The following is a 25074-nucleotide window of genomic DNA, read 5'->3' as shown; positions in this document are numbered from 1 at the left end:
CTCCATTCCTGAAAATTTATGCAGAGTCAATGGGTTTAGACCTTTGTACTGGAGACCTGCAATTCCAGTGTAACACGTTAATGCTACATTCCTAAAACACTTGAGACTGTTTACTATGTTTTTCAATGTGAACGTTTTCCCTGTTCCTGCTTTCCCCAGAATACAAAGGTTATGGCCTTTCAGTATAAATTGGACACATATTTCTTGGTCGCTGTCCATGGTCACTGCAGTAACAGAAAAGATTTATGTTACAACTTGTAGGGTACAGACCGAAGTAATATATAACTGAGCCGTGCTATGAGAAAACCAACATAGTGGGTTTGCGACCACCATGGATTCAGACCAGCCTGCGCATCCCTGCAGTCTGGTCAGGATCCATGCTGTTCGCTAACGGTTTCTCTAATTGCAACAGGTTTTGAAAGCGAACAGCATGGATCCTGACCAGTCTGCGCAGATGCGTAGTCTGGTCTGGATCCATGCTGGTCGCAAACCCACTATGTTGGTTTTCTAATGGCACGGCTCATATCTATATGTAAAAATATATGGACAGCACATCCTGACATTTGAAAATGTTTACCGATGTCATTATGATGTTGGCCCGATACCGTCTACCGACGTCGGGCCGACATCATTCCTATTTGCAGCCGAAATTGAAGCTGATATCGGGCCGCTATAGACTATAAGATTCTTTCACCGGTTGTAGGTGCAGATGGGAATTTCCGGCCTCGAGGGTAACTGTTTAGGCGTTAACGAGGCTCAAGCCGAGAAACTGCGTAAACAGTTGCCCGAGAGCCGGATATTCCCATCTGCACCTACAAACGGTGACAGAATCTTTTTCTTACAAACCATATTAAACAAATAAAAATAGAAATTAAGCCAATCGAACGGCTTTTTTTTAGAACTTTTCTTCTAGCTGCGTATTTAAACAAAGCGCGGAAACCAACGTGCGTAAACAGCAAAGACGCCATGACGTTTCAAAGACAAATAACAATGTTTAGTTCCGGTTTTGTTTTATCAGTTCCGGCGTAACGTTATAATTTTTTGATATAATAACGTTTTTTTAAGTCGAGAAATATACTAAAACAAGAGGAACTGTCAAGGTATTGGATTTTTATTCCGTTTTTATGAAATAAAATATAAATTGCTACATATATGTACTTCGTAATACGTCATTTACAGCACGAGAGTCATCTTACATCCCGGGGTGTAAAATGGATTTTCCAGTACCGTTAAAAATACCGGAACTCCCCGTGAAAATTTCCCCCCACCCCTCTCCAAGACGTCTAGTATCCGGAAATACCCGACGGCGCTCTAGGTATGCATTTTTTTTGGCAATGTTGTTTAAATATATTTTCTGTGTATAGAAAGTTGTGTTTTCCATTACATTACTGTTAAAACTGGTATATATATATATATATATATATATATATATATATATATATATATATATATATATATATATATATATATATATATATATATGAAAATTGCTTTCTATTTCTAGCACAACGAAAAATGCAAAATCAGACCTAGATCTATGCACATTTGTTAACAAAATATGCCTCACAATGTCCCCAAAATGCAGCTGAAGCGATATAGAATTTCAAAATTTTCGAAAGGAACATGTCCCTGGACCTCCTACATTATCGCTGCATTTGCATTGATTTTTGCCAGGCTACATGCCTGGTATTTAATCACATTGTGTATAACATTTATTGCGACTCCGATAGACCAGTATTTTATTCACTGACGGTACCTGCTCGGGAAGACTATATTTTTTATCCAGTCTATGCTACTTACCGGATATATATTTATCTTTTTGTATGAAATATATTTTATTGATAGAATTAACAGTCTTGTGTACAACACCCAGCTAACAACATCTCAACAACAACAACATCTCACAACAACAACAACTTCTGAAACCAGTCTACTGTGCAAAACGTAAACATCCGTTGCTTCAATAATGGTCGCTTCGGTACCTTTAGTTTTTTTAAGAAACAGGAGAAAATATGCCATTTCTTAAACGGGAGATCTGTGTACTTTTCACCTTTTATATAGGTAGGTTGAATTACAGTGCATGACATGGTACGATATATGTCGGCGCGCGCGCGCTCTGCGGTGCAGGAGCGTAGCCCAAAAAATCGGGTGCCTATGGTTACGTCAGTAAAGCTACGCTGGAGAAAAAACTTACACACTTAAGTTAAAAAAAGGAACCAACTTTGATCATATTTTAAATTTAGAAGTTCTGATGTGATATCTAGATTCTATTGCCAATAATGCATTAATGGAGAAGAACGTGTTTTTGTCTCTTGGTTTTCCGAACATTTTCAGAGAAAATCTTAATAAGTTAGGCTAGCCGCAACCACAACTATGGGTTCGCTCCTACACCACTGACGATTTGATATTAAAAGAACAGCGGTGTGAAGACTTTGTGGTCCAACGTAGCCGCCTCTGGAATAGCAAGCCCTTAAAATTCTGAAGAGGACTAAGACGTAGTTCTAGATTTAGTACGGAAATAAGGAAAGCCCTTTTCGTTCGTAATAGCGACATTCCTTCTGCAACAAGTTTGTCGACAATATTAAGGTGGTTTGAGTATTTTCAGCTTACCTGTCACGTAAATCTATTGACAAGGTGAGCTTTTGTGATCGTCCGTCAAAATTTTCTTGTGAGCACGATAGAGACCACATTTTGCAATCGATTTTAATTTAACTTGCACACAACTTGTTTTGGCATAATATCTCGGTTCCTTTGGAAGTCTGGCGAGATCCCATCATGGGTTCCAGAGTTATGGCCCACTAAAGGGCCAAGATTAGCTTGTGAACACGATGAGACCACATTTTGAATCGATTTTAATCAAACTTGCATAAAACTTGTATTGGTATAATATCTCAGTTCCATTCGAAAACTGGCCAGATCCCATCATGGGTTCCAGAGTTATGGCCCCATAAAGGGACAAAATTTTCTATTTTGGCTTTTGCTTCGTTTATGGTTTGATTTGATACAAAATTGCAAAATATCTTTAACAACAATAGATCTTGGATTCCATGATAAATCCGTCAGAACGAATCATAAGTTCCTGAGTTACGGCCACTGATTGACACCTGAAAGAGCCGAAATGTGTTAATTTTACCTTGTGAACAAGATAGAATGGACATTTTACATTCGATTTTAATCACACTTACACACAACTTAGGTCACAATAAGGCTCATAGGCTAAGTTTGAAACTGGGTCATGTGGGATCAAAAACTAGGTCACCCCGTTAACACCTTAGAGACCGCATTTATGATCCTACCTTCATGCAACTTGGTGATGTTTATCTTTATGGTTCCTATGCCAAGTTCAAAACTGGGTCATATAGGGCCAAAAACTGGGTCATCCGGTCAAATCAAAGGACCAAAGCTTATTAACACTCATGACCCTGTGTTCGTGAAATTTGGTCTGAATGTTTATCTTGATGATTCCTATATAAAGGTTGAAACTGGGTAATGTGTGGTCAAAAACTAGGTCACCACTCAAATCAAAGGAAAAGCTTGTTAACACTGTGAATGCCACACTTATCTTCATGAAACTTGGTCTGGGCCCAGTTGTTCGTTAGTTTAACAGGTGATTAAGCTAACAGTCGAATAACTTTTAGGATTCCATTTCGACATTTTAGAAAACTTAGTAACAAATTACGTTATAGATGTTGACCACAGTTTAATCAAAATATCATATTTATTTAGTACTTCCCGCCAAGACTAATACATTGAATCAAATTTTAACCGACTGTTAGTTTTACAGCCAGTTAAAGCTTCAAACGACTTGGTCCAGAATGTTTATCCAATGCAAAGTTTAACAGGTGAGCGATAGTGTGTCATCATGACCCTCTTGTTTATTAAACTGATAATCTAATCAAACAAAGGGCAAGTATATTTCTGTTTATGTTGTGTCCAAAAAGAAAGGCTTTCACTGAATCTCCGTTGTTAAAATACTTATGATATCACAGGTTGCTGTCACTCTTGTCGTACTTCTAGATCTAGTGTGGTGTAATTAAGCTCTTGAAAAAACGAAAAAGTAAAACAAGCACATAACAAGAAAGAAACTAGTTATTATACAACAGTGTAACAGACATAAAACAAGAGGGCCATGGTGGCCCTATATCGCTCACCAGAGTTTATCTGGCATTCTGACCTAGTTTTTGACCCACATGACCCAGTTTCAAACTTGACCTAGAGATCATCTAGACAAACATTCTGACCAAGTTTCATAAAGATAGGTTTACAAATGTGGCCTCTAGATGTTCAAAAGCTTTTCATTTGATTTGACCGGGTGACCTAGTTTTTGACCCCACATAACCTAGATTCAAACTTGACATAGAGATTATCAAGACAAACATTCCGACTAATTCTCATGAGTTTCAAACTTAAATTGTGGTCTCTAGAGTGTTAACATTTTCCTTTGATCTGACCTAGTGACCTAGTATTTGACCCAACATAACCCAGATTCAAACCTGACCTAGAAATCATCATGACAAATATTGTGACCAAGTTTCATAAAGATTGGGTCACAATTATTGTTTCTAGAATGTTCACAAGCGTTTCCTTTGATCTGACCCGGTGACCTAGTTTTTGATCCCACATAATTCAGATTCAAACCTGACCTAGAGATTATCAAGATAAACATTCTGACAAAGTTTTATAAAGATTAGATTACAACTGAGGCCTCTAGAGTGTTCACAAGCTTTTCCTTTGATCTGGCCTACTGACCTAGTTTTTGACCCTATATGACCCAGTTTCAACTTGACCCAGAGATCATCAAGACAAATATTCTGACCAAGCTTAATAAATATTGGGTTACAACTGTGGCCTCTAGAGTGTTCAAAAGGCAAATGTTGACGGGCGTTAATACTCGCAAGAAGAAATTTACATGGACACAACCAGATTTAATACGGAAATGGAGAAATCTGTTCCGTTCTTACTTCTCTCAACAAAAAGCTTGTCTACAACATTCCGGTGATTTGAGTCTTTTTTTTTTATTTCAAATTGAAATTCGGATCAAATAAAGCCAAGCATTTAAGTATTTACAAGTGAAAGGCTTTCAGTACGTTGTTGAAATGCGTATGAAATCGCAGGTTTCTGTCACTATTGTCTTACTACTAGATCGATCTAGTGTGGTGTAATTATACGCCTGAACAAACGAAAATGTAAAACAAACACATAACTAGAAAGAAGCTTTAATAGATAAACTAGTTATTATATAACAATGTAACAGCCATAAAAAAAATAACCAGATAAAATTATTCTTAATAAGAAACAGGCTGGGAAAAGTAAGTTATTTCCTCTAAAATTGTATAAACACACCCCAAAAATAAGAAATATGTACATGTGTACACGCCACTTTTATCCATTAAGGCATTTCAGCTAAATTAAAAACCAACTAGCATAGAGTCCAAATTGAACATATCTCAGAGAATCAACAGGTCTGGTGAGTTCATTGTCACGTACTAGTAACCATCTATTTCGTATTTCTTCGACTCATATTTTTTTATTTGGTAGAAGCGCACACATTAATATTTAAGTATTTTTCTCCATACAAAGAAAGTACTTTCGTTTGTTAGCTGCTGTTGCCAATAAAAAGTAAAAACATAGTGGCCAATAAAATGAAAAGCCTGTATTTATAATTCGTACGCAATTTGTCCGAGGGTAAAAGTGTGCGTTTAGTTAGTTCACAAAGGTCACAAAGTACCCGTACGAACGAGATTGTGTACCCTGGCCATAAGATACATAACTCGTGACCAACGGGCATTATGTCGTTCCCATGAGTAAGAGTCTTTTGACACCCTGAGATAAAACATTCACACACTTGTCACCCTGGAGCATCCGCAGATTCGGGAGTTCTTTAAAGTAAATACAGTATTTTTTTTATGAAAACATACATTTGTCTATACAGATTAAAGTGCGTTAATCAGGCGTTAAAATACATGTAGTAAGAACTAAGTGATTTTTACTTGATATAATTTTATTATATTTACCTGTATTATTCTTAAAATTCCTCAACCATGTTTAAATGTTTTGAAAATAATGATATTTAACGTTGTAAAGTCTAAAGCCCGCTCCCTTTAATCGATGACTATTTCTAAAAAACACACACATAAAGAAGATAACAAATTTCGATGCTATAAGAACATATAAGAGACAAATAATTTAAATTGCATACAAGCTTGAAATGCACAACAAGCAATATTTCTAGACGGGTATGTAAACATTAACTCATAATGTCAATCGGTAATTTCCGACCAGTTACGTGTTTTTCCGTATGCGCTTTCGACACCGGTTGTAAGGGAACCCATTGCTCGTTTACGTCCGAAGAATGACGAAATAACTGACCCGAATACGGAATCTCACGGAAATGGCCGATTACCATTACGAATCCATTTCCCAGTACAAACCACCACAGATCGGCATTTTCGCACTTTTTCGTTAAAATGAAATTATCACAGAACGTTTCCTAAAATAACAAATGCAAAGTGGCCTATCAAATGAGGGAACTACTTAACGTGTTTTAGGCTCTTTCTGCATAGTAGAGATATCTGTATAACATAAATCGTTGTTTCCAAAACCTCATTTCCGCAAGTTACATCTCCTGAACTTTGTAGAAAACAAGTAAAAGTAGGATACTAACATTTTGACTTCCATCTTGGAATGAATAGCTATAGTTCGTTTTCGTAAACATCATGTTTGTAAAGATTGCGTTTTGTAACCTTAACTCAGGGTTCCATATTTTAGTGTGTCTTGTATAAGAAAATCGTGAACTCAAGCTAAAACAAAACATAATCAAAAAGTAGAAAGGTCATTTTGCAAGTAGAGAAAATTTCGTTTGAAAACGTGTAAACACGTATGACCTAGTAATCGAACTTGTAGGTAGACACATTGAAAAGGAACACAACAATAAAAGCATGAGGGAATTCCTCCTATACGGCAGTCAAAGAATCATTTTGATCATAGATTAAAGTGTAAGCACAAAATCATTGTTTAACAACTGTTCGTAATTTATTAGAATCCTGCCAGCAAACTTAATAATCTTTTCATGTTTTATTTCTTAATTTAAATGCGGAAAAAAGTGTGTCTACTGTTAATTCATACCAGAAGATTATATCAGTACTTTTGGACACTGCCGGAAATTTCACGAGTTTGACGAATCAAGAGTTTAACATTTTAAATGTCATAGCAGGATCTATAATTATATCTCTCATATTCACGCAAATCACATAGTGTCTAAGACAATAAAATGTACTTCTAAAAGTAGAGAAATAGCTAATAATATCACATATTTTGTTGTGTACTCCATATCTTGGACAAATACATTTTAACATTCAGACGCATTTCTATCATACGGATTACTGCTCTCCGTTAATTTGTCGTTGTCAGCATCGTCATCTTCTTCGTCTTCGACCACGCCCATTTTCTTGCCAATCCACATAAACTTGGCCGTCATCTCTTCCTGCATCAGCGTGAAACACATCGACAAGATGGCCATGCCGAAGATGGAGTATATCGTGCCGATAATCAGTCTTGCATTGGCTGTAGGATCGCTGAAATCCCGCCCAGGTGTGACGTCACCGAATCCTATTGTGCTTAGTGTGATGAAACAGAAGTAAGACGACTGCAACATGTCCCATCCTTCCCAGTATTTGAACAGCACAGCCCCAAACACGATGTACAGCCCTGAAAGTAGAGAGGACATAATTTAATTTATGTAATGTATGCTATAGTCTAATGTATGCAATTTTCTAATTTATGTAAATTTATGCAAATTAATTGTAATAAAGAAGAGAAGAACCATCAAAAACCAAAAGCAAGGAAAGGCTGTTTCTTCTCTCTAGTTTCTACAATAAATATGAATGAATAATTTATAAATTGTGCTTTTTGTTGTAACGGTTTAAGGCATAAACTGGGTATTCTAATTGTTCATGGCGAATATCTAGCCAAGGGTAAATACACAACCAGCTCCGAGATGGGTACTAATGGGTATTCATATTATTCATGGCGAATATCTAGCCAAAGGTAAATACACAACTAGCTCTGAGATGGGTACTTAAGGCACATTAGAAAAATGAATTCGCAGCCTGTTTCGAATACCCAGTCAGCAGTAAGTTGGATATTCAAAATATCTAAGACGAATATCCTGCCAGAGGTGAATGCATAATTTCTCATATTGATAATTTCCAAAAAGTTAAGATTATGTCAAAATACACCAGAGCTCTTCAACAAATACACCTTTTTCTGAGGAAGCATGAACCCGATCCCCCACATCCTTATTTCTCCCTGCATACTTTTTTTGCGGCTGGCCAAGCCATGCTCCACCCCACTACATCCCCCTATCCCAATCGGTATCAATCGAATACTGTTTATACTTCAACAGCAGACTCTTAACGTTTCGTTTATTTTCTGGGTCATTCAAAATTAATCGTTTTAAAATGCTTATTTATTTTTTAACAACAAAATTGTACTAAAAAGTTTGGTTTACTGTGAATATAAAAAGCTGTCCTTCAAGTTCTAAAAAATATTCTTGCTCCAACATATCTCAGCCCCACCCCCACCCCCATCCCCATCTACACCAGAAGTTAAAATGGGCGACCCACTAAAATTTTAACCAATATCAAGGACCATTCGTCAAACTCACCTATGATTCCAAGACTGATAGTTAGTGGTACAGCAACTTTGCTTATTTCTTCCCATTCCAATTCTTCTTCATCATCATCGGAATCGTCATCAACAATAAGCGGTTCTTTACCTGAAACAACATAATAATCAGTAATACTACCAATAATATTTATGAGAGTGTCTTAGCCAATCTCATTATGCCCCGAAAAGGTAATACCAGGCAATAATGATTAGCTGTTTCTTATTTGTAAAAGCACAATAAAATTAAGGTCATTAGTGCTTCCTTTTGTTCATCAAAGTGGTTAAAGAGGTGATACAATAAATTCTGGCACTGCTTTACGTATGTCTAAAATATCAATCAGATCAAGACAATGTTTACGTCATCTGTTCAATGCATTCTCTCTGCACAATTTTGGAGTTGTGCTATTTATGACCTAAAAGCTGCAAAGTTGTCTCCCTTCCGTATATTGTTGCGACACTTAGGAATTGCAGATATAAGGTAACTTCTAGTGGCATAGTGTTTATCTGAGAGCATTTCCTTTAGTAAGGGAAATAAAAAAAATGTCGCAGTTACTAAGGCGGGTTCTCTTTCTGAATAGCCTTAACTTGTTCTAGAAAAGACTATACACTGACATTTGTGGGCGGACGCTTTTTCATGGATATGCTGTGTACCTTTTCAACTTGTACTTAGGCGTTTATTTTGACAGTTTTGACAGAATTCTTTAATAGCTACAACAAGTATTACTTCAAACCTGATTTCTGTTATGTGACAGTATTTAAAGTCAAACTGACTTTGAACCAAGAACCACTTATCAGGACTGGAGTTGACACCTTTTTCTTTTGATATAAAAGGCGGAATAAGCAAGGACTTTGGATATCATGATTATCGCCTCTGTTAAATAAGGAGTTGCATTTTTCAACATAACCTCAGTAATGTGATTACAGAAACTATTCAAAGTTGCATGTGTGTACAGGTACTGCCATTTCCCTTCATACTAAGAGTGTATTCTACAGAAAGTAATTAAAGAAGAATGACCATTCAGTGACCATTTTCTCCTTACTTAGAACGCAATGTTTAAACATTATTGAATAGTATATTTTCTTTAACATACTACTTGGTCCACAATTCACATAATAATCTATAAATACTTGTCCAAGCAGCTTTAAGCTTTCTGTGAACAACTAAATTACAACTCACTTGAACTCATTCGCACAAGACGACCCCTTTCTTTAAGGTCAGATGTCCCAAGTGCCTTGATGGTCAAAGGATTTGCACCCTTGTACCGTTGTTTGGTCTCCGTTTCATTATATGTGCCCATATCTGTTGGTTCCCTTGACATCGAATTTGAAAGCTTCCTTTTTGTTTGGTCTACAATAAAAATGAATTTAAAGGTAGTTAGTACAGTTAAACGTAACTCATTAAACGTTTTAGAATTCTAATTCTAGTTGACGTTATTTACATTTTGGCATTTAAATGCGATTTTCCTAAGAAAGTAAGAGAGAACAGTTAAATTTTGTCTGTCTTGAAACATCATATTAAAGAAAACTATGCCGTATTCCATCAATGTCTGTATGAAAATTAAAAGTGTCATTTGACAATTCATCAAGAATTAATATAACAATAGCTGTGGGAAGATCAGTGCGCTCGACTTTTCAGAAATTATGATTACTGGATGAAAGGATGGGTGAGGGATGATAAACAGGATCTTTTTTCGAGTGGGTTTGGGTGGAATTCTTTTTGGCAGGTGCAAGACATGGGGAATCTAAGAAATAAATATAAGTAAGTGAAACAAACATGTAAAACTACACAACAAAACGAACAAAAAATAGGTGGGTACGAGTGTTTTGGTGGGGAAGTGGGATATGAGGGATACTAAGATTTAATATAAGAAGTGTGAGAGATGTGCAAAAAATAAAATTAAACATGTTTGAAAGGCCTTGTACTGGGTGGGGCGCGAGGGACGGGGAGTAGGGTTGAAGAAGGGGATAGGATATGACGGAAGCTAAGAATCCAAATAAGGAGTGTGCGAGATGTAAAAAATATAAAGACACTTTTTGGAAGTGGAGCAGGGGATCGGGGTAGAAGTAGGAGAATGAGGGATACTAAACAACATTTAACATATGAGATATAAGAAAAATATAAAAACAACTTTGGGGAAGGAGGCCCATGGAAGAGGGTAAAACCGGGGGGAGGGTAGGTCGAAGGGGCGGTTTGAGGAAATCTTATAATATAATGAGATGTATGTTAACGTGTGGAATGTAAAAACATCTATGGGGGGGGGGAGGGGGGGGGGGGATGATGGATACCAGTATTAAGAAACATTGAAGCGTGCCATAAAACTGTATTCAACTTTATTACAAAATCCTACCCCTGTGACATGGACCCTTGAGAAACTTGATCTTACACCAAAGATATCTGCTCCTTGATAAGATCAATCTATGTCACGAAAATATAGTGAAATTGATAAGCCTGCCATTAAACGTTCACCTGCACTGGTAAATATTTGACAACTTCATTGACCTTGACCTTTATGATATCTGACCGTAAACTATCAATTGTCTGTCCCGTACCAAGATTCATCTTTATTTAAAGGTTGACGACGATAACAAAGGCAATCGTTGAGAAGATATAGCGAAGCTTTCCATAAATTGGAAGTTGAATGTAACTTCGACACCGACGCCGACGCAAGAGAGAGTACATTGGTACGCTATTCTTCGAGTTGTCGAGCTAAAACCGTTAACATCTAAGTTGGACTATGGGAATATTACGACAGACAATGTAACAAAATCCCCGCACATTTAAAATGAATTTGTTCAAATGTATTGGTGATCCTACATTTTCGGGTCAGATCTTGATTTTGTTGCGATACTTACTTTGTGCTACGTTGTTTTCTGTTCCACTTTTCAACATCTTCTTTTGACTTTTCTTCTTCCTTTTCAGACAACCACAACAAATTATTTTGGCATACACGTAGCGAAATATGTCCGCCAGAACATCACCAATGTTTGCCAGCATGATCAACATAATTGGTATACCCATCATAGCATAAGACATACACAGTATGCGACCCCAAATCGTTTTGGGTGCGATGTGGCCATACCCTGAAACGAAAAAAAAAAAACACGAGGTTAAACAGTAGGCAGACCTAAGTGATACAGAATGCACTGCGATCATACCGGAAAATATATTTAGGTTTTACATCGAGTTATTGTCTTCTTAAGAAATAAATGAGGAACAAGCTAAGCAGCGTTGTCTTAAATGGCAGGAAACACATCAGTGGAATATTTTTGCAAAATACATGCAGAGTATGTAATAATAACACTGAATATAATTTCATTGTATTGTTTCAACACAGTATATGCGGCATTGAACTATCATGCTAACAATTTTATAATTTTTAGGTTTTATTGATTTAAAGGTATATTAAATCCAAATTTCATATTTAAAAACATGAGCAGTTACTTCATATAGTGTATGCAAACATTAAATTAACTATGCATTAGGTTTGAAATAGTACAGTAAACACAGCATAAATGTGTACTACCGCTTAAAAGCTGGCTGTATTTTAACAATAAACTGATACTATATGACATTTTATTATGAATGTAGCTGTATATGCAAACTTAATTTATATATTTATTAAAGTTAAATACATTTGATGAGGATTTTATACATCTAAAGATACAATATTTTAGTGAAAGATGGCCCTTGGATATCTTTAAATACAACATATGGGCATGAAACTATAATACATGTAGTTTGCGTTTTATATTCAATGTAAATATATACTAATAATTACGGCACATGACCTGCTCCAAATAATGGTCAAATCATACGATTAAAAACCATCTATTTTGGTACTGGTACTTTTATAACGGACACAAGACCAATGCTGAATGGTACATTTATAACGGACACAAGACCTGTGCTGAATGGTACATTTATAACGAACACAAGACCTGTGCTGACTGGTACATTTATAACGGACACAAGACCTGTGCTGACTGGTACATTTATAACGGCACATGACCTGCTCCAAATAATGGTCAAATCATACGATTAAAAACCATCAATTTTTAACGGTATCATGTCTGGATTCAGATCGAATGCCTCTTTCAGATCACAGATTATTCGAACGAACATCCGATCGCCTATGGTGATAAAGCAATTCAATTTTCTGCCGTAATTATGAACAGGGTTAAGTATATCAAAGGCTGCGATGCTGAGGTTATCTTTCTTGTGCTTTCAAATAAATAGAACAAGTGATGTTTATAAAATGTCAGGAAATTAAGAAATGGCTTATCCAAAGGATGGTAATATCAGAACCAATATTACTTGCGTTATCTGGCTTAATTAACATACGGATATTCGACATTCATTTTTTTTAGTGTTTCAACAAACTAGCCCGACATTCAACGCCATCTTGTTATAGTACATGTCACGTGACAAATAATGTTTTAAACAGTTTTTAAAACTCAAGCTTTGACACATTTTTAGAACTCGATATTAACATAGTTTGCACTTGTTTTGATGGCTGAACATTCTCGGCATAAACGATTCAATGCACATTCTGAGGCCGAGCGACCCTTACCTGCAAGATTTCAACATTTAAGTACTGTTCAAATATCAATTCAGCTCAAAAATCGTCCCAAACGATCTTACAAGCAGTATAATGAGTTATCAGTAAAGTAACTTGATTCTTGCGCCATCAATTAAAACACAATGGTAATTATCGTAGAACATTAATGTACCATATAACAATATATAATCGTTTGGCACATTTTCAGAATATTAGATGACGAGAATAACACTGGATCAATAATCGATACGACCGATCTGAATGGCCTCCAGTAATACATAATAACTGGCTATGGAACATTTTCAAGACACTAACTGCTGATGGACATAATAACACAGACTGTGCTGACATAAATAACGGATACAGACCTGTGCTGAATGGCACATTAATGACGGATAAAAGACCTGTGCTAACTGGTACATTTATAACGGACACAAGACCTGTGCTGACTGGTACATTTATAACGGACACAAGACCTGTGCTGAATGGTACATTTATAACGGACACAAGACCTGTGCTGACTGGTACATTTATAACGGACACAAGACCTGTGCTGACTGGTACATTTATAACGGACACAAGACCTGTGCTGACTGGTACATTTATAACGGACTCAAGACCTATGCTGACTGGCACGTGAATCACGGGCTCAAGACCTATGCTGACTGGCACGTGAATCACGGATACAAGACCTATGCTGACTGGCACGTGAATCACGGATACAAGACCTATGCTGCCTGGCACCTGAATCACGGAAACAAGACCTATGCTGACTGGCACGTGAATCACGGATACAAGACCTATGCTGACTGGCACGTGAATCACGGAAACAAGACCTATGCTGACTGGCACGTGAATCACGGAAACAAGACCTATGCTGACTGGCACGTGAATCACGGAAACAAGACCTATGCTGACTGGCACGTGAATCACGGATACAAGACCTATGCTGACTGGCACGTGAATCACGGAAACAAGACCTATGCTGACTGGCACGTGAATCACGGAACAAGACCTATGCTGACTGGCACGTGAATCACGGAAATACAAGACCTATGCTGACTGGCACGTGAATCACGGAAACAAGACCTATGCTGCTGGCACGTGAATCACGGAAACAAGACCTATGCTGACTGGCACGTGAATCACGGAACAAGGACCTATGCTGACTGGCACGTGAATCACGGATAAAGACCTATGCTGACTGGCACGTGAATCACGGAACAAGACCTATGCTGACTGGCACGTGAATCACGGAAGAAGACCTATGCTGACTGGCACGTGAATCACGGATAGAAGACCGATGCTGCCTGGCACGTGAATCACGGAAACAAGACCTATGCTGACTGGCACGTGAATCACGGATACAAGACCTATGCTGACTGGCACGTGAATCACGGATACAAGACCTATGCTGACTGGCACGTGAATCACGGATACAAGACCTATGCTGACTAGCACATGAATCACAAACACAAGACCTATGCTGACTGGCACGTGAATCACGAGTACAAGACTTATGCTGACTTGCACGTGAATCACAGATACAAGACCTATGCTGACTGACACATGAATCACGGACACAAGACCTGTGCTGACATACACGTGAATCACTGGAACAAGACCTGTGCTAATTGGCACGTGAATCACTGGAACAAGACCTGTGCTGATTGGCACGTGAATCACAGTTACAAGACCTATGCTGACTGGCACGCGAATCACAGATACAAGACCTATGCTGACTTGCACGTAAATCACGGATACAAGACCTATGCTAACTGGCACATGAATCACGAATACAAGACCTGTGCTGACTGACAAATGAATCATGGATAAAAGACCTATGCTGATCTGCACGTGAATCACCGATACAAGACCTATGCTGAGTGACACATAAACCACGGATACAAGACCTATGCTAACTGGCACATGAATCAAGGATACAAGGTCTGTGCTGACTGACACATGAATCACGGATACAAGACCTGTGCTGACTGGCACGTGAATCACAGAAACAAGACCTGTATTGACTGGCCCAAGAATCACTCATGCAAGAACTATGCTAACTGGCACAAGCGTCACGGTCGTTTGATTTGGTTTTTACTTTCTTTTGATTTTTTATATAATAAGACATGCAGAAAAATTTATAATTTGAAATTCCTCTATTTTGGCATGTTAATTGCATTGCGCAAGTCGAAAGAAGAAAGCAAAATGTTTATTTGCTGTAAAATACAATAACTAGTAAGAATGAACTAGTTGTCCTAAACAAAAACTATAATATACGACACGTAAGAGATATAATACCAATAATTACTGATCCAAAGGATATGTTGTCTGCATTAAGTTATGCTTAATCCATCAGATCAGATTTTCTTTAAGCACCAAGGTCGACTGAGACGTCACTTGGGTCAATGTATCGATCTTTATTGAATTTGTGAGGATAAAGGCAATGTGCAGAAGCATGATAAAAGACAGATTCAGATATTTTCACATTTGAATAATTTTCGCTAATTTATCATCTTTGAGTCGAGTTACGTGTATACATACACGTCTGACCGAATATGTTTTGTTCTCAAGAGCAGGGAATGAATAAATTATACATATATCAACCACATCTAGTAGTTACTCGCTCACAGTTGGGCTCGCTTACAGTTGAAGTGAAATTAAGACGAACGTTTGATGCAAATTTATCTATTAAAGAAAGAGAAGTCAAAAACCAGCATTTCGCGCAAATCCGTATTTTAGTCCAATTTAATTAAACGCGTCTCAAAAGCTTATCATATGTCTATCCCCAGACTCAGACATTGCTTAATTTATTATAATTGGGTTGAATAAAGGCATACATTTGAAAAAGAATCTCACCCAAGTTTGAGGCGACTTAATTTTCAAATAAAAAAATGGCATTGAAAAAGTCGCATTCAATAGCAAAAACGTATAAATTCTCAACGATATAATATTACATTTTATGAAAGTTATAGCTTAACATGAAACCAACAATATTCAACCTCTATTATATTTATCAATGTCACTAACCGGTTAAAATCGATTATTATGCTGTCAATAATTCAAGTAGAAACAAAGTTGTTAATAATTAATCGAAAACAGTCTAAGTTAACTTATAATCAATAATTTTATTTGTTTATTTTTCAGTGTATAATTCGAGAAATTTATATAGCGCTGAACAATTTCATTGTATCTGAGTCTTCATCTTTGAAATTTAACTCGTTTGTACACTTAAGAGTAACATATCCTTAACTTGGGTATGAACATAGAGTACAATATACTTTACTCGGTTATTTATTTAGCTTACAATATACTTTACCCATGTACGTACTTTGCTTACAATACACTTTACTCGGGTGTACACGTAGAACACAATATACCTTATTCGGGTATTTACTTTGCTTACAATATGTATTACTAGGGTACTCACTTACAGTACAATACACTTTACTCGGTTATTGACTTAGCTTACAATATATTTTACACAGGTACGCCGTAAAAATACTTCAGTCGGGTATTGACTTAGCTTAAAATATACTTTACTCGGGTACGCACTTACGATACAATATACTTTACTCGGGTATTGACTTAGCTTACAATATACTTTACTCGAGTATGCACTTACAATACACTATGCTTTCAGATTTAGCAGAAACATGGAGATAAAATAAGCCGAATTATAAAATTAGTTCAGTCTTATTTAATTTATAAACGAATCTACTACCATTAGTGAATTATACTGCTCAGTTTGAAAAATAAACAACAGAAACAACGATCTATAAGATCAGGAAAACCGTTGAACGAAATGTCTTAGGAAAATAAATACAAAGCCTAACTACAGTAAATGAACCAGCTCGGGTACCATCTGGTCTAGTCGCTTAAAGGCGGACAGTTAATTGGGCACTATTTGTTTCATCTGAGATGGCCATCCAGGTACTTGCTAGTGCTATTTTTTTTTTTAAGTTTCATTGTGGATGTATTGCTTACATTCTTGTAGAAAAATCAAGAGGGAAGGCTGTATTTTGTGAAGTAAAAGCCAATGACTGTTTTATATAGAATATATAGGGAGTAGGGTTTACGCTATTGTGACCTGCAAGTATCGAAAATTATTACAACTGGAATTCGCTTTCGTATCTGCTGAACATGTCTTACAGTCAATATATCATTAAGGAGTCAAAGGCTCTATGATAATCGTTTTATTGATTGTAACACTTTAACCTAGTCCAACCAACTGTATCAGTGCTTCAGTTGCCTTGTGTGTATACATGTGTGTATACAAGTCATATAATATTACAGAAACATTCCGTTATTTAATCCAGAAATGGACCATTCTTTTACTAATAGGTAGTACCACGTAATGTCGTTTAACGTATGATTCATTTGTCAAAGGCCCTTAAACAACGAGTTCACAACAATACAATATCAGAACTGCTTTTGTTTTCCACATTTGCGTTTAAGCGAACCTAAGACCGAGTTTGTACCTAAATTTATGTTGTATTCATAGAAATGGTCCACTGTAATGTGCTTTACGCAATGTCACATGATCTATGTTGCTTTTCCAGCTAGTATAATAGATTCGTAAGGGAATATACTGTTTCTTATCAAAACTGAACTAAACGCCAGAGGCTCGTTTTAGTAACTGTCTCATGAAACAGTTCGAACTTAGGACGGACAATATTTTAAGTAGATTCGTTTTTACTATTCTGTTCATCCTAGAAATTGAACAAAACATATGATTGTTACGTCGTAGCATTGAATTAAGAACAATTTTTTTTAAGTTATATTTATACCATGTAATACCCTATAAATGAAATTTGTTTATAATGAGAAAGGGACTTATCATAATATGATTATGAACTTTAGTGAAACTGGCCTCTTTACTCCAAGGCCTTAAAAAGACTGTTTGTTTCCAGTAACATGCTAAATAATAGGGTACAAATGTAGGTAGGTTGGCATTTCTTTTTTGGAATTATTTTTTATTTAGTGGTTTTTTTTCGGAAATTATTTTTGTGTCAAAATTTAATGCAAATAAAGGTGTTATGTCTTTAGAGCATCCGTAAGTTGACTTCTAACATCACTGACAATGTTCAAAGCATAAAAAGTGCAGTTTTGTAACTTTTTGTTCAAAGTTGAAAATAAATTTCTCCAAGACCATAAAATATTTAGGGTCGGGCCAAAAATTAAGGGTAGGTCGGGATACCGGAAACAAACACTTTTTTAAGCCTAAACAGTAACTAATTCAGTTGATGTGCAAACTTTTTCTCTGCACGATCTTGCAAATCTTACATCCAATAGGGACGATTTAATGTTGGCGCTATGAAGAGGCAGCACAGATTACACAGATATAAAGTTTAAAAATAAAAATGAATGTTGCTGCTCTTTCCTGTTCCAAACATATTCCATACCAAAGGAGAGCTTTTTACAGTCATAACTGTAAAGAAAAAAACATGAACGTAAAATATGACAATATTTACAATAGAGCAACGTTAGACCTACTATATAGACCACTGTCCGTAAGTAGATTTTGATATTATTGATAAGAAGACGTTCAACATGTTTCAAAACCTATATGAGCCGTGCCATGAGAAAATCAACATAGTGGGTTTGCGACCAGCAAGGATCCAGACCAGCCTGCGCATCCGCGCAGTCTGGTCAGGATCCATGCTGTTCGCTAACGGTTTCTCTAATTGCAATAGGCTTTGATAGCGAACAGCGGATGCGCAGGCTGGTCTGGATCCATGCTGGTCGCAAACCCACTATGTTGGTTTTCTCACGGCACGGCTCATATATATATACGTAAATAAAACATATTGTAGAAAGAAATTTTGCATTTTCCGAGTACATGCTCACCGATTGTCGTGAGAATGGTCATTGAGAAAAATATTCCACCGGCTAAATTCCACTCGTGCATAGGGCCGTTGGGCAGACCATACCCCTCACACCAGCTGCCATCGTAACCTATTAACAGCGAGTTATTCCTGAAAGTTTCGAACACGCCTAGTAACTGAGCGTCAGACGCTTCGGACCCTAGAGGATTTGAAAGGACTACGTTTATTAGACTAAGCAGTGTTTCATTTTCCATAGCCCGGTATTCTTTTCTAGTTTCAATACAGGTTTGAATCTCATTCTCCTTTTCCAGTAACTCGAACAGAAAACCTCCGAGTACGCAGTACAGCAACACAATTATGCATAATCCAGTGTGTGAAAATACTATTTTCGCCAAGGATTTACAACCTGAAGTTTTCTTTTCTTTTAGTATTTCTTCAGAACCCATGTTAGAAAATGGTTCGTCTCTCTCTCTTTTTTTTTTTTTTTTTTTTTTTTGGTTGTTTCTTTTTTTACGTTTAAATCAAATTCGTCTAATATATATATATATAATAAATTTACATCAAATAAATTCTTAAATCTTCCAACTTATAAAAAGAGGTGGTATTATAACTTATATATTGTTAATTAATCAAAATCCATGTTAATATTCCTTTCAAATATATGATAACTTGTTAAGAATATCCAGTTATTTCACTGGGTCAAAAATGTTGAATAAGCTGAACTAATGACATTAATCAGTAAGTTGTCCGAGGGGGAGCTAAATGGTTACAGACATAGTCTTCTTGCTCGGCAAATGAATCTTAAATATAGTATTTAAATATTCAATTAAAATATTTAAACTATTGATAATTTATAATAGACCGAATCATAATCAATATATTAACCAATATTTGAACCACGGTCTTGATATTAAGAGTGACGCATCCGGTATCCAGTCTTGTTGATATAGATAGTGTCTTATGTAATATTCCGCTTCCATACCATCTCCTTCAATCTTCCCGGTCATTATTTATTACGACAAGACCCATGTGACTTTAAAGAGCTTGCACTTAAGATACATTTTACCAGACTTATAAAGCGCCCTTATGATAAACACGTTCAAAGGCGCTTTAAATATAAAGGCCGCCACTCAGATCAGACACAGAGCGATCTGACCGGAGGGACAGAGCGGGAGAAAAACCCCAGAACAGAGAGAGAGAGAGAGAGAGAGAGAGAGAGAGAGAGAGAGAGAGAGAGAGAGAGGGGGGTGCGAGGAGGGGGATCTATAAACTATATCCATGACTATAAATTAACATTATGTAATGAACGTCTGTTCATTTCGTTAACTCCGACAAAACTTTAGTTATTCAGGTACCAATACCATTTGACCCTACATGAATTTCAATTAATTCAAATATATACATTGTATATTGTTTTTTTTTTTTTTGTTGTTGTTGTTTTTGGAAACAATTGACTTCTTGTGTTTGTTTCGTAATTGTATTTCGTCGCATGAAAAAAAGCTCTCTCTATACATGACATTAAAAATGCCATGTTATGTCAACGATGTATTCAATGACATTAACGGTTAACAGAGACCTATACTGTACAACTTTTATCTGACTGTGCACCCAGCGGCGAAGAAGATTTTTTTTCATAAATCGGGATTTCAAAGGAACCAGAGTTTGTAAACTTGATGATACTTCTACTCATGTAGAAACTGGTTAAATGTAGAAAAAAACCCCAATCGAATTCGACTTTAAATCTAAAGAATAGAATAAAATATGAAACATACTTAATTTTATCAATATATCGGCTTTGAATAGAATCATTTAGGTAGAAGCGGAGTGTTCAAACAAGTAGGCAGTATATGGCGTCCATACAGAAATCTAGATAATTGATCAGACAGTTCGATCGATGAAATTTGAATTTTGTTTATCGCATTCTGTGCTTTTCCTGACAATCATATGTATATGTAGTTGACAAAATATAAACTAAAAATCATTATAAATAGTTTTCTTCATGGAAATCGTTGACAGGGAAAAGACATTTAATATGAAGTGATTTGCTTTTAACTCCACAATGGTTTAGTTACTGTGGCAATATTACATATGTAAATGCCCATTGGCGTTCGCAGATCAAACTTCATTTCTTCCATCTTCCGGTACCTTGCTCTTTCTCGTCGTGATCCGGGGCGTACATAATATCTCAGTAGCTCAATTACCGTTGTTTGTGCTATTATCACTCACCATTTTACTAGTCAATTTGTTAATGGTATGTTTAAGAAATGATTGAAGTTAAAAAGAGACTTTCAGATAGCAGTCTTTTAAGTGCCGCCTGGTAGCATGACTTGAGCACAGGTTTTGGTATACTTTCTGGTCTATTTGGAATTATACAGTTCATTCTATGTATCTGTACAAAAAGAATTGCATTTAAGCCGGTGCTTTGTGCAAATTTCCTTATCTCAAATGAACATAATCAAACCTACACTGCTGATACTTTGCTTGTTTTAGATCTATTACGTGTACACAAATGTACAGAACTACTCCCCAAAGTTCGGTAGAGAAAAATGTTTCTGCATACATACAGATAATATAATGACATACGGAGCGTAAAAGAGTAAGAAAATATAGATGTAATAATGCTATTAATAGCAGTTTTATTTAAATCATACTTGTGTATTTTTAGAGAAATTTCTGTATACATAAAAGTACCATCATGAAACGTTTGTCAAAATATAATATTATCATGTTACATGTATATTATCATGGCGGCTTCTTGACAATTCAACTGATGGTGTCAAAATGGTAGTTTATATAGAATATTAGCCAGTCAACACTAGTACGACAGAGAAAAAAGGTACCATGAAACGTTTGTCAAAATATAATATTATCATATTAAATGTCATTATCATGGCGGATTCAACTGATGGTGTCAAAATAGTAGTTTATAGAATATTAGCCAGTCAACACTAGTACAAAAGAGAAAAGGTCGTGAAAACCTTATTTCCTATACACACCATCAAAAGGCAATGTCATATCTCAGCTTTTCTGCAACCGAACAGCATAAAATTGCAACACCATGTACAACCTATCTGCATATGCGGAATGTCATGGTCTGTCGCGTCTACATTATACAGAGCGGTACCGTCACGATAAGCAGATAAGCATATCTAAACCTGCAGCACAGAAGGGGTTGGGGAGGGGGTAGGGTGTGTCACGTCACATTCAACCTTCCTGTCGCTGAACATCACAGAAGGGTCAAGTCATGATTATATCTAGACCTGTACCATACGGAGAGACAGTGTCATGTTCAGCCTGTCTGTACCCGTATCACACATACCGTATCACATATACATTCAATGTAATTATCATGGTGTTTGCGTTTGTACAATACAAAAAGACAGGGTATTATTTCAACCTTTCTGCTCCAGAACGTCTTAGAGAAAGCGTCATGCGCAGACTGTTAAAACCTGAGCAACAAAGACTGGCTAGACAATAGTCAACCTACTTTTACTTGAACAACATAATGAGCAAGACAATGTCCAGGCTATTAAAACCCGAACAACAAAGAGAAGCTAGACAGTGGTCAGTTTACTTGCCCCTGAACAACACAAACAAATCCATGTTTTAGCATACTAAAAGTACCCACATTGTAGATGTGCGTGTGTACCAGTATGTTTGAACTGACTATTAATGAGCCGTGCCATGGGAAAACCAACATAGTGGCTTTGCGACCAACATGGATCCAGACCAGTCTGCGCATCCGCGCAGTCTGGTCAGGCTCCATGCTGTTCGCTTTTAAAGCCTACTGGAATTGGAGAAACTGTTAGCGAACAGCATGGATCCTGACCAGACTGCGCGTATGCGCAGGCTGGTCTGGATCCATGCTGGTCGCAAAGCCACTATGTTGGTTTTCCCATGGCACGGCTCAAATATGTCTTCTAAAAGCTTTTTCATGGTTTTTGTGACGTTTATCAGAGTTTAGAAGTGAGGAGAGAGAAAAAAAGCTCGATCATCAGCGATAACACAAAACAAAAACACCTGAACAAAGAAATTTGACTCAAATTATTGTACGACACCTCGGTAATGTAAACAGTCCATCAATTATTGTAATTAGTTTCGACTTTGCTTTATTCTTCTTCCCAGCAGTGTCGCTCCACAATCAATGACCAGATTCAGTTAGAATATCTTTTTTCATGATCACTAAATTGATTTGTACTTCAAAAGTACTAAATGATAACGTGATATTCCTGAATAGATGGGTGACGTGAATAAAGCCTTTATTTCACATATACAGTTTTAAAACTTAAATTGTAATATTTCGACAATGTACACAGTATAAAAACATATACACAATAGATAACATATATACGTCGCTATGTCGATGTTTTTCTTGCGATGGTGCTTGAAAAAAGACATTTGCTAACATAATTTACAAGTTCATGATTTGTTTTAAATAATGGTCCTTATACTACTAAGGTGCAACTCTAAAACATTATTTCAATCCAATCAAGTACCCCCTTGCACATTTTCATCGTTTGTGATTATGAAATAGATGCTCACCTATTGTCGTAATGACGGTCATGGAGAAGAACAAGCCGCCGGCGAAATTCCATTCATGCATCGGCCCGTCGGGCTCACCATATCCCTCGCACCAACTCCCGTCGTAACCTATAGAAAATGAATTGTTCCGGAAAGTCTCGAACACGCCCACTAATTGGGCATCGGCTGCCTCGGACCCTAGAGGATTTGAAAGAACTACGTCTAACAAACTAAACAAAGTTTCATTCTCCATGTCCAGATACTCCTTTCGAGACTCTTTACAAGCCGTTACCTCATTTTCTTTTTCAAGCATTTCAAACAGAAAACCTCCAAGTACGCAGTATAAAATAACAATCACACATAGTCCAAGGTGCGAAAACAGCAACTGCGCTACTGTTTTGCAGAGCTGCTTTCCAGAATTTTTTTCCTTTTCAACTTCTTCAGATCCCATCTTTCTGAAGTTAAGTTTTTATTCACTTTTACAGTGCCAGTGATTTAGCAGTTTTCAGGGAAAAATCTTATCTAGATAGCAGCGTCTATTTCCAAATGATTTGAAGACCACGGTAGTTAATTGAAAAATTGTCAGTCGAGTTAAGCGAATGATAAATGATGCGCACCACGGGCACATCCGAACGAAGTGAAAAGCGCTTTTACAATTCCAGTCAACATCAGGTATCATATCGATCGGTATATGGAACTTATTATAACCCTGACAATTTGCAAACGCTCAAACGCTTCTGTATTGTTCATTATTTAAATATCCATCTAACCTATGCAAAACAATTAAAAATTTACAATTGTTCCGGGCCTAATCGATAGCTCCCATATTCATATGACAATACTGGCACTAAATTCATCGCTATACATTTTAGTTGACTGCTACAGTTGAATAGACAAATAATACAGCTTTTGATTTTCATGCTCAGAACTAATAATAAGTCAATTATTGGGCTGATAAATAAAACATTGAAATATCCTTTCATTTAAACAAAAGAAATATGATAATTATTTTACCTCTCAGGCTTACATATGCAGTGGGGCACTGTAAAATACGATGCGGATATTGTTTTCTAGTGCAAACATTCCATGAAACTGAAAAATAAAAGATGAAAAGAATATTAATTCTGTAGGTGCCCCCTCTCTCCCACACTAAGAATTTTACACATATTGTGAATAGTAAACACCAAACACTGTCGTTACTATTGGTTTATCTCTGCAAAACAATTTAGTTATGAAATCATTTGAGGGAGGAAAAAAACTTATGGCAATGACCATGACCCGCAGGAAGAATATGGTAACAATGTTTTTAGTGAAATTGTCATTGTACGGTCTTTACCACCATCACCCCTATAAAAAAAAGTTGTATATACTCTTGCAAGAAGCTGAACACGATCATAAAGAGATTAAAGAGAATTCTGAGGAAAGCCACCGCGATAACCATAAGGAATATTCTGAGAAATTACAACGTTGAGATGGCTGATACCTGTCCATGATAT

The 25074-nt window shown here is 36.6% G+C and overlaps 1 protein-coding gene across 1 annotated transcript; it reads right to left on the bottom strand.

Moving 5' to 3' along the window:
* Positions 1-5204: 5204 nt before the first annotated feature.
* Positions 5205-24265, bottom strand: LOC123566286 (two pore potassium channel protein sup-9-like). The gene is made up of 5 exons (XM_045360234.2): positions 23600-24265; positions 11521-11748; positions 9845-10015; positions 8666-8776; positions 5205-7707 (listed from the first exon to the last, which is right to left on the bottom strand). Exons 1-5 carry the CDS (start codon positions 24027-24029, stop codon positions 7349-7351), a joined length of 1299 nt encoding a protein of 432 aa, XP_045216169.2. The 5' UTR covers positions 24030-24265; the 3' UTR covers positions 5205-7348.
* Positions 24266-25074: the final 809 nt, after the last annotated feature.

This window comes from Mercenaria mercenaria, chromosome 8 (genome assembly GCF_021730395.1).
Source record: "Mercenaria mercenaria strain notata chromosome 8, MADL_Memer_1, whole genome shotgun sequence".
Taxonomy (NCBI): Eukaryota; Metazoa; Mollusca; class Bivalvia; order Venerida; family Veneridae; genus Mercenaria; species Mercenaria mercenaria.
Note: the sequence above shows the minus strand (reverse complement) of the source record. Positions and strands in the feature narration are given on the sequence as shown.

What these genes read in the sequence shown, in the direction of transcription:
- LOC123566286 (XM_045360234.2), bottom strand. Translation starts at nt 24,029, where the DNA reads ATGGGATCTGAAGAAGTTGAAAAGGAAAAAAATTCTGGAAAGCAGCTC. An exon ending in TCTTGTGCGAATGAGTTCAA is followed by an intron (nt 8,777 to 9,844) that starts GTGAGTTGTAAT and finishes ATGTTGTTTCAG; the next exon opens with GTAAAGAACCGCTTATTGTT. An exon ending in TATCAGTCTTGGAATCATAG is followed by an intron (nt 7,708 to 8,665) that starts GTGAGTTTGACG and finishes CTCTACTTTCAG; the next exon opens with GGCTGTACATCGTGTTTGGG.